At 34.8% G+C, this 11,541-nt stretch overlaps 2 protein-coding genes across 2 annotated transcripts; both read right to left on the reverse strand.

Moving 5' to 3' along the window:
- Window positions 1-3,671: 3,671 nt before the first annotated feature.
- LOC114534705 (EGF-like repeat and discoidin I-like domain-containing protein 3) lies at window positions 3,672-5,946 on the reverse strand. The gene is made up of 4 exons (XM_028556173.1): window positions 5,805-5,946; window positions 5,074-5,312; window positions 4,585-4,702; window positions 3,672-4,098 (listed from the first exon to the last, which is right to left on the reverse strand). Exons 1-4 carry the CDS (start codon window positions 5,905-5,907, stop codon window positions 3,770-3,772), a joined length of 789 nt encoding a protein of 262 aa, XP_028411974.1. The 5' UTR covers window positions 5,908-5,946; the 3' UTR covers window positions 3,672-3,769.
- A 1,737-nt stretch (window positions 5,947-7,683) lies between these two features.
- On the reverse strand, window positions 7,684-9,103 carry LOC114534725 (coagulation factor VIII-like). Its single transcript, XM_028556192.1, has 2 exons — window positions 8,783-9,103; window positions 7,684-7,824 (listed from the first exon to the last, which is right to left on the reverse strand). The coding sequence occupies exons 1-2, from the start codon at window positions 9,095-9,097 to the stop codon at window positions 7,684-7,686; spliced, it is 456 nt and encodes a 151-aa protein (XP_028411993.1). The 5' UTR covers window positions 9,098-9,103.
- Between the last annotated feature and the right edge of the window lie 2,438 nt (window positions 9,104-11,541).

Genomic DNA, 11,541 nt, shown 5'->3' on the forward strand with positions numbered 1-11,541 from the left:
CCATCTTCCATCCCAAGAGCGGATCGACTTTCGCACAGAATTAAAACAATCGTTTGCTTGTCAGTAGTGTTTGAGTATTTCCTACGACATACGGAATAGAATTGTAAAGGCCATATAAATGTGCAAAAATTACATAAAATTTCACTCAGTGAAAGTCTTGGGGGAGAGTTGGGGACTGGGGGGGGGGTTGTGAGTGAATCAAACAATAATTAATTGTTAGGAACATGAAGTAACTGCCAGTTCATTGGTGCGGTGACGCGGCCAGACATCCTCTCCTAAGAATGATGGCTTTCTATCAATGGAAACTGTGCTAGCGATTGCGGACAAAAACGTCGTTGACATTTTTACTGTTTTCTAGTAACCGCCAAAAAGGACAAACACGTGTAATTGATGAGAACAATATGGCGGTGTGTTTGTGTGTTTTGAAAGTTGTATAAAGTAAAGCAATAAAGTATTTAAACCAGCTTTTATCGTAGTACGTTTCTACAAAAACTATATTCGTCTATATTATACTATATTAAAATATTGCTTTTTCTAACAGATCAGAGATTTATCTTAACTCTCTCAATTTAGAAACTTTTTGCATTTTAGCTATTCTACCAATTTCACCACCGTTCAGCCGCGCTCGGAACGAGGTTTAATTGACCTGGACAGTACGGTATACTATTTTCTTTTAATGGGAATCGTAAACAACATATTATTTCAAATTCGTGGAAATACAGTATTCAATGCGTGCGCGTAAGATTTATAACAAAATATATACCTACATAACGATATTATATTCCATGAACACAACACACGGATAACATATGGCGTGCATGTTGAAATGAATAATGGACAACAGCGAAGAATTTCGTTTTAAGCTAATCTGGCACTCAGAATGCCTAAATTTTTAATACTTTATGTAAAATGGTAAATAATGTACCTTTTCACCGGAATTAGTCGAAATTGATCCGTTCTGATTGCTTTACTGAAAATGTAAACAAACTTCTGATAGTTCTAAAACGAAATTCCCCTTGTTATAATGGACTGTAAAAATCAACAACAAATCAGCGTTGTTTTTTTATAATTATATTCTTTAATTTGATTCATCTAATCACAGTACGTACAGGGTGTCTCAAAAAACCCAAAACCATTGAAATCATGCACCCATAAAGGTTACTAGTTTCCACTCAGGAAAATTCTCCTTTGGACGAAAAGGACAGGAAAGTCTCCCTTGTATAAACGCCGCCTGAGAACTCACTAACAAAGGAAAATTTTCTGCTCGTTCCAATCCAAAGAAGATTTTTTCCTGAGCGGAAACTAGCCTTAACAATGTAATAGCTGGAGTTTGCCTAAGGCCCTGTTTATATGAAAGGCGGAACGGACGTTTGCCGGGATATCGCCTTGTCCCCGAGCCGGTGCGAAGCACCGGGCGAGGGTACTAATTCCGCCCGGAGATTTTGATTACGCCCGGGAATGCAAATGCGAAATGAAAGTTGTCCGCCATTATGTCATGGACGTTGGGCGTTTTTGTAAGTTATGCGCATGCGTGAGTTTAAGACGAGTTAAAACTGGTAACCAGCAAACGTTTGCAAGCGTGCGATTGGCTAAATTAAAATTTTGGTTCGCGTCAGCATAACTGATATTTTGAATTATACTTTTTAGAAAATATTTTTCATTTGGATGGTTTTGAAAATATACGTAAAAATTCACTCGTAAAAATGATTAAAATGTAAAGCAGATGATGCTTTCGGATAGAAAAACTTTGATTAAAATAGATGGTGAAAATCTAAGATTTTAAAGCATTTTTGGAGTGTTTTTGAACAGGTAAATAGGTAGATTTTGTATTTTAGCAAGCAAGTATTTCGTAAGTTTAACTTGTAGATTTATCAACAAACGTACGACACCTCTTTGAATTTATTCGTCAATTTCGTTAAAATGATTTTGATTGGGAAAGCATTTATTTTTAAAGGTCAATCTGTTTAAAAATGAATTAAAATTTCGCTAAAAATTGTAGTATTTAAAACTATTCGTAGCACAATTTATAATGAATTACGATTATAGTTGAATGTGATAGCTCGAGAGTCAACTTTATAATTGTACCAAGATATAGGATTTTACTTACACGGCTTCGATCATTCAGCAGAAACCGCGAGTATTATAGAATTTCAGAGATAGAAATATAAGTTTATTGCTTCAGGCGAGGGGACTTTGCATGCAATGTATTTCTAGTATATAATCATATGTTTGTATAATATCTTACGTGCGGTGCTTATATGAAACCGGGATGTTTTTTGTCCTGTCCCGGAGAGGTGGAATCCCGCTTTGAACAAGCGGGAGACCGGGTTTAAGCGAGACGTTTTTTGTCATATAAACGCTCGATCTCGCTTGACCGTGATAATATTACCCTGACATGGCATTATTTGATCAACATGACTGAAAAATATGGTATTCCCGGGGGAAAGACTCGTCACTGGAAAACATCCCCTTTGAAAAACAATCATGTAAACGCAGGGTGAAAAATATCTCGTGCCGCCTCTCATATCAACGGGTAATGTCGCAGCTCCTCGCAAGAATGCTTTTCATTGGCTGAACTTTAAAATACATTTCTTTTTCAACCAATAGCATAGCTTTATTGCCCAGAAAGTATAGAAAACCATTATCCAATTGGACTAAAGCTTCACGAGAGCTGCGACATGACCCATATTAATTTGTCTTATTCTAATTCAAATCCTTAGTTAGTGCACATGCTCGGAAAGTGCCTGAAACTGAAAATAAAAAGAATTCTGCAATTTTTCTTAAAGTGCGTAAATCGAAAAATTAATGTTCGAGCAGATGTTTAGCAAGAAATCGAAGCCATTTTGAACATTTCAGGCACTTGGGGAGCTCAAATTTCCTTATCAACTAATCAATAAATCCATTGTAATTACGTTCCAATATAACCAGAGAGCAGCGTTTTAAAACAACTTAGCATCAAATGTGGTATATAAATACTGTAATAACTGCTTAAAAGTGTTATATTAAAAAATGTTATAATTATACCAAAAAGTTATATACTAAAAGTGTCTATTTTAGGCAGTTGTTATACCACATTTGATGCTCCATAATAATTAGATTGATTAGAAACGAATCATGCATAATTACGTCGAAAAACAGCCATAAAATTCGACTCTCATTGAAATATGATTTTGCCACGTGGTTGGATGAAGTCGAATCAACCGAGCAGATATAGAAGGAATAACCTTTCGATGGACAATAGTGTTCTGATCGCTGTTACCCTGGAACTCCTGTAATTATGAAAAAGAATATTGGTTGCTGTATGTCATTTTGAACTTTCAATGTAATAAGAAATACCTATGTGTTCAAATTTCCGGACTGACCCGGAAATATATTTTTGAAGAAAAAGTAAGTTTTCATATTTCGCAACTGATAAAAATGGTTAGCTCAGCACTCAAAACTAGAAGCCATTCAGAATAAAATTATAGGGAATTAAAGGGACAATGGATCGGGTTATGTTGGAGATTACGAGATTGCGCTTTTTATTATACATAACATAACGTGGAATCTAGAAGTTACAAAAATGCAAACCTCTAAGCTATCAGCTTGCGAACATTAACATTGCAAAAATAAGACTATTTCATGAACAGTTAGCAGCGTTGGCAATGTTGCCAATTCTGTCGTTGCTCGAGAACTCTGAGGTACAAAATTGCTCAAAGGTACATAATATAATTCAAAACTCGTGATAAAAGTGGTGAATGATTAGAGTTTATAGTTTGTATGACGTTTTTTAGTATACATTGGGTTTTTTCCCTTCGGTATAATACATGAAATATCCTCCAGTTTTGCTAAAAGAGATGGTGTAACTCCTAACAAATTGATAATGGTCAACACGTCCTTGGGTACTGATTCCTGCGATGAGTGTAAGACGTTGAAAATTAACTTGTAGCCACTGATTAAGATCATTGGACCATGCAGACCAGGCTCCAGTTCTTCCACTATGTGGTATGAAATTTAATCTTCCATTAGCCTCACGATGATTAATATCAAAATTGCTTGATGCGGTGATTTGACTATCAAGGATACTACCATCTTCCATCCCAAGGGCCTCTGTACGTACTGTTTCAAAGAAATAATTGCATTTCTCAGTAGTTCATGATATTTTCCTAATAACCTATATGCGAAATAAACGGCCAAAAGCAGAATAAATGCTCGTAGTTATGGGGGAATCACTTCCCGACAAGGTCGCGAGAGGTCAGATGTGGTCATATTGCATAAAAGAGATCATCTGTATATTAGGGACAGCAAATATGAAGTATCAATTCACATTTAAAACAATTTATTTCCATTTTAAATTTATTACAACGCTTCTGCGGAAAGCCCAGATTGACTCTATGTCAGGTTATAATTATAAGCATTTCATTTCAGACAGTTACTACAATACGAAATCCTATTTTTCTGAGAACAAAGAAAATTTCCTAAAAATGTAAAGCTTATATTGTTTTAGACTTTGCTGTCCCCTTAAGCATCAGATGAATATGAATTTTAACGTTAATCGTGGCCTCTGAATATAATACTATGGTTTTGTCGTAATGTCATTATTACCGTTTTTACAGCGTTCTCCTTCATAACATTTCAAACACCAACATGAAAACTGTCTTCCTATTTCCCAAGTCATTTTCCCGCCATTATGACATTCATTAACTTCTCCCCTGCAGCTTGCCTTCGGATTAAGAAAATAATAACATCGTATAAGTAACATTTAAAATCAAGTATGAAGGAAGCAATTAGTTTACAACTTGTTTTATACATGCAATATCTTAAATCTGTCTCGTAAAAATCTTACGATTTGTGCCAACGTACAGGAGGTTTAAACATAGCTTCATACGAATGCACGCTGCCATTTAGCATTATTATGAGTCCTATATTTAGGTAAATATTTTGGAACAATTGTAAATTGTACGGATAAACGAACGTATTCTCTTCCTAAATCTCACGTGGGAATTGATAAAAGTTACTGACAATGATATTCCTCTTTTGGCGTGACATTGAACAACAAAGGTACGTTGCAATGATAGCGATAATAATTCTTACAAATTGACTCCGATCCACTTTAGCTTCGTGAAACGTCCATACTTGTTCTTCCCGTGTTTCGTGGCGTTCGTTGAATTTATGCTCAGTTGTGTTGGTAAGCTGACAGTTTAATTCATTTTCCAGCGTTTTTTCCTTGTAGCTAAATGCGACACAAAAACGATTTTCTGCGCATCGAAGTTCACAAAACAAATCCATTTCTTCTGTAAATTCAGCGATAACATTGTTTCTCAAGCTTGATCCTAAAACACATCCACGGCAGTTATTGAAAGCATATGGGGAGCCGTAAACTCATTCTCTGCAAAAATCCTTGAACAATGAAAGAATAAAGGTGCCCTCGCAAAATTTTTGTGTGGGAACATGCATCGTCCATATCCCCTTTCACACAATTTGCATCAGGTGGCCTTACAATTAATGTACGTTGTGTTCGATCACTCTTTTTGTTACAGGACATATAATGAGTCGTATTTCGTAGGGCTACGAATTTACATTGAAGAAAATTCAATTTTACAAATAAGGATTATAAAAAACACAATAGAACTCTAAAACGTTTTATTGTATTCAAACTTTTGTCAAAATTACAAGCGTCATATTTAATCGACTTTAAGTTATTCAATTTAGTTCTCAAAACTGGAAGTTCGTGAGATCCTCAACTGGATATGTTTATTAATATAGCTGCATGATATTCTGATAATGAATGATAAATCTTAGTATAAAGCTTTATTTTGGCTTACCATGACGAATTGCCAGATATTGTGAAGCAGTGAGAAACACAAATTGCAGCTGCAAAAACATGGAAGATTGTAGGAACATCCGGATTGTGAGAATGTTTTTCATTTCGCAATTGTGGTTGATTACGTCCTGTGTTTAGGGAATAAATATACACATATGCTGTATCATCAAAATGCAGCTGCGAGCTCCTCGTAGGAGGAGTAAATGATACAATATATCGATTAATGATTAAGCTGATGACGAATTTCCATATTACCGCTGTCATTCATTTTCATTATGTTTAGACTTTTTATTAAGTTTTATTGTGTTCATTTTTCGGCGTAGGTCTATCTCAATAATTCCAGCAGGTAACATTCATGTTACCCGTCAGCAGGTCTGTAGTTTAATGAACTTGTGCGTGTTCCCAGGAATTATCTGAGCTATATGGGTGGCGGTTTGCCATGCTATACAAGGCTTTGTTTAACGAAATTTTGTAACTTTACCAATTTCAAAAAAAAATCAGACACGATTGAAATTCGCTTTTTGAACTACGCGTGTCTTATTACGCAGGGAAGATCTGTACAGCAGGTATATTTTTTCGCTAATAAAATTCATTATATAGCTAACAACTTAGAAGGTTATGAACTTTGGCGTGCGTGCATGTACGTGCAAAAAAGGCGACAATGAAAAACAGCATTAAGTGGAAGGCCCTTGCTTTCTTTTCAAATTGATTTTTTTTTACGTTAACTGTTAACACGAATACATGAATATTAGCCTCCCAATTAAAGATCTTCCGGTCCATGCATAGAAGTTGTTTTGATGACACGGTAAGTATAAATAACTCTATAAAGGTGTTTGCACGTGGCTGCCTTTTGTGGCCAATCCTAAGGGTCCATGAAACTGACTAAGACAACCAACTTTTTTTCGGTTACGCAACGCTTGTTGTTGACGGAATCGCAAAAATAGAAACGTCTACTAGGAGTACATAACTTTGCATGGCGCCATGAGATGATTAATTGATATTTGCCACAAAAATGCGTGGGTAAATATAATTTTGAGCCGTACGCAAATATGAGGTACTTGTTCTTCCAGGCATGGAAGCTGAAAGTGAAGAATTTCAGCAGTAATGAATTTTGTGTCAATCATTTTGCCCGAGCTGTCATTTTTAGGTAAACTGTGCCGCGTGGTGACCTGTAAAATTTACACACTTTAAGGTGTCTACCGGTCGAAATTCTTTCCTTCAACTTTGGATAACATTATATTTTATCCTTCTTATATTACCATGCAGGTTATTCTGAGAAAAGAAGAGTTGTGTGAAATCAATGAGCGTGCAGTCAACATAGCAACGAACAACAGACACGTCCAATGATGGAGAATGCACGTTTTTTTTAAACACGATAACATAACCAGGTTTTAACAGTAGAACAGAGGAATGTGTTATTTATTTAGATGTAAATGTATTTCCCTCCGCACGGAATTTAAAATAAATAAAAAATTTGTAGCATTGAACGTTTGGCAGGTAATAAAATTAATATAAAACGACAAAGATCTATTTAAAATAAACAGTGGGTATATTCTACTTAGACTATATAATTATTGGGAGTACATATCTTTTAGGTTCTCCTCCGAATGTCTTTAAAGTCAACCATGAAAATTTTATCAAGTTGGCTTTAGAATTTTTTTGGTTATCTTGCACGTATATAATATAAGTATATAATTTTTCTCTAGCAAATTTTAAATTTCTGTAGGCCCATTTAGCATTTTATAAGTTGGGTTCATCTGCAAGAGCAAAAATTCCCGAACAAGTCAATCAAATTTTAACAATAGGTGGTTTCAATAGGTTTGGGGGGTTTTTAGAAACCCTGTATAAACATATAGGTATATAATTCTATTTATATACAATTAATTACAACCATAAAATTCGACTCTCATTGAGATATGTGCATTCCAGTCCGTTGGATGAACGCGAATGAACCGAGCAGAAATAGGAGGGGAGAAAATGTTATGGACAATAGTATTCCGATCGCTGTTTCCTTGGAATTCCTGTAAAATAAATACGACGCCATTTATAAAAATCTCATTATTTTCACCCCAGGTATAATGCTGTGAATGTTTATAGGGTATTGAAGCCATGTTGGACCCACTAAAATCTAGTGGTTGGTAGGTTACAAACCTCTATGTGTACAAATATGGCGCAGCTGAATTTACGAAACATCAGTGGCTTAAAGCCTATGTAGAGTACAAGGTAGCTAATCTTAGAAACCACGACAAACCATTTAGTTTAGAATATCCCGGTGATATAAAATCTTACTACTAAATTGATTTGGTGATTTAGAACGTCCTACTAACGTTATGAAAGAAATAATAGTAAATAATTCAAATAGAGTACTTAAACCAGCCCTATAGCATAATTATATATTATCTTACTGACATCAATCGCCCAATGGGAGAGTGTGTGGATAAAAATACGCACTTTTAATTTTAAGTTTTAACAATATTTAATGTTAACCATGATTATATTCTAGAAATCTAGCAATGCAACCGCAAAGATGTATCTGGACATTGGTACTTCTGATGTACTGTTAATGATATACACCGCAGAGATTGAAGGTAAATGATAGAGGAACACAAGATGTTTGATGTTCTAATGCTGTAATAAAGCATGGCTAAAGTATGGCCCTTAATTAATAGGTGAGTTGAGAAAAAAGACGATGTGATGTGATATTAAGCAATTGATTTAGCCAGTATAAACAGCCTGACAATTTGGTCATGCTATGAAAATTTTAAGTCATTACAAATTTATTGTTTTCACAGTCAATGAACATCAAAGTATCAGCATAGCATGACTAATTGTGGCTGGCTACGCCACTGCAGTATATAGTTGTAATTAACATTGCCAAGTTCATGGGAAAGTGACAAAAGTTCGTGGCACATAGATGAATAATTAATATAATCAAATGAATAAATCTATTTTATAGTAATAACAGCCATATATAAGTACCTTGACTGTTTCTTCCTGTTTATAGGATCGGAATATTTTTCCATCTTTGCTGGCAGAGATGGTGTATCTTTTAACAAACTGATTAGCCACAGTATTATTGCCATAATTGCGTCCTTGGGTACTTATTCCAGTTATCACAGTTGATCTTTTAAAATCAACCTGAAGCCATTGTGGAAACGAACTATTCCCCGATGACCATGCTCCAGTTCTTTCATCACGCGGTGTGAAATTTAATCTTCCATTCGAAGCACGATGTGTAATACTCCAATAACTTGATGCCGTAATTTGTTCATCAAGGATATTACCATTTTCCATTCCAAGAGCAGACTTGCGCACTGTATTAAGTCAATCGATATAGCTTTGTTTGCCAGTAGTTTTTGAGCATTCCCTACGCCTTACGGTGTAAATATCATATAAATGTACAAAACTGTATGTAATTTTGTTAATGTTCTGGTGGACTGTAAGGGATCGTATGGGTGTGCGGGGGTCAAACCGTAATTGTTGTAGGGAAGCCCAGGGCTTTTATAATGTAACATCTAAAATCGTATTTACGAATTAATGTATTCTTCCTCAGAATGAGTATCGAGCATGCATTTTTTTATTTTATCGTCCAAAGAGTAAGTTAATGTGAGCATGCATAAAAAAATGCCGAATAGTTAATCTGGATAACATACAATGTAGCTTTACCTTTGCTTGCTCTCCTATAGCGCCAATTCAATATAAATTTAGCTGGCGAAATATTATAATAATAAACTATGAAATCGTCTAAACGTAATGTCTTTATTACCGTTTTTACAGCGTTTTCCTTCATAACATTTCAAACACTGACATGAAAACTGTCTTGCTATTTGCCAAGTCATTGTCCCGCCATTATGACATTCATTAACTTCTCCCCTGCAGTTGGCCTTCGGAATTGTAATAAAAAAGCATTTTAATAAACTTTCATATCAAGTATGGAGAAAGCAATACGATTGCAACTTTACTATGCAATAAATAAAAATCATAATAATTTTATGAGTAGGAATCTTATGATCTGTTTTAATGCCCGTTTAAGAGAAATGACATCATAAAAATTTGCTGTACCGAAAATTATTACCGCGGTTTCAATATTTTGGCCCCATAGATAGATTCATTAATGTAGATAAAACATTTCTCGCAAATATAAAATTAAAACATTGAGCTAGATTGAAATGACAGCGAGATATTATAAAAATTCTTACAAAGTAACTCCGATCCACTTTAGCTTCGTGAAACGTCCAGACTTGTTCTTCCCTTGTTTCGTGGCGTTCGTTGAATTTATGCTCAGTTGTGTTGGTAAGCTGACAGTTTAATTCATTTTCCAGCGTTTTTTCCTTGTAACTAAATGCGACACAAAACCGATTTTCTGCACATCGAAGTTCACAAAACAAATCCATTTCTTCTGTAAATTCACCAATAACATTGTTCCTCAAGCGTGATCCTAGAACACATGTTACGATAGCAAAAATTAAGAGAGAAGTTATTAAAAAAAACCTAACTATAAGGGAAGTCCTCAGTTATTTTGTTGGAAACATGCTCCATATCCTATGATCTTATTTTTCGTTTCACATTTCAGGACTATAATGTGAGAAAAACCCACAGAAAACGTTTCAATATTTTGGCAAAACTGTAATCGTCATAATCTAGTTTCGTTTAAGTTAGATAATTTAGTTCGCAAAACTAAAAGTCAGTTACACAAAATGTCTATAAAATACTAAAGAGGCCTCTTAATAACGCTTTAAAAATTTCGTAAAGGGTATTGTGGCTTACCATGATGAACTGCAGGATTTTGCGGAACATTGAGACATACGAATTGTTGCTGCCATAAAATTAACGATTGGAGAAACATTCTGATTTGAAAAAAGCTCTTCATTTTTGCATTGAGATTGATTTCCTTTTGTGTTTACAGAATGTAAGTACATGCAAACTTGTTTTTATAAAACACTGATGCAGCTGTATGTCCCTTGTTACAGGAAGGAATAATTAAAATGCAATATGCCGGTTAATAAATATAATGTTTAAAAATTAATGATGATAAAATGTAATAAAAATTATATGGTAGCTATACTATTGTGTGAGCATATTATAAAACCGCACGAGAGGAGGTGTTTCCACCTGCTCCTTGCCATCCGATTTCGATCAGCATCAATGAAAAACACTGTAGAAGTTCTCTTCATAAATGTGGCAGTGCGCACGTGCGTGTGGCTTCGTCCGGTCACAGTACATATAGATAGATAGGTAGATAATTATATTTTGATACGCTACCCATATAAATAAAGCTATACTGATTCCCACAAAGGGTGTGTCTTCAATATTGACTAATAATAGCATAAAACTTAGTAAAATTCCCGGACAAACGATATAGTTGATCTCAGAAAGAACACAAGAAATAAAATAAATGAATCGATATTCAATCTTAAAGAAAGCAAGTTTATGTAATTAATTACAGCCATAAAATTCAACTCTTATCGAAATATGTTCATTCCAAGCCGTTGGATGGACGCGAATAAACCGAGCAGAAATATGGGGAGTAATCATATGACGGACAATAGAATTTTTGTCGTTGTTTCCTTGGAATTCCTGTAAAAAAAAGAAGACGTCATATATAATATCGATTATATTTTTTTTGCACCACTAGGAGCTTCTAGGATAAATGTTTCCCAGATATCAACTATTCATTGATAGCCTCTTATTGTCTAGTAAACAACTTGACGAGCAACTAATATGGACCACTTATATAT

Source organism: Dendronephthya gigantea, unplaced genomic scaffold (genome assembly GCF_004324835.1).
Source record: "Dendronephthya gigantea isolate DGI-Jeju-01 unplaced genomic scaffold, DenGig_1.0 000105F, whole genome shotgun sequence".
Classification (NCBI taxonomy): domain Eukaryota; kingdom Metazoa; phylum Cnidaria; class Anthozoa; order Malacalcyonacea; family Nephtheidae; genus Dendronephthya; species Dendronephthya gigantea.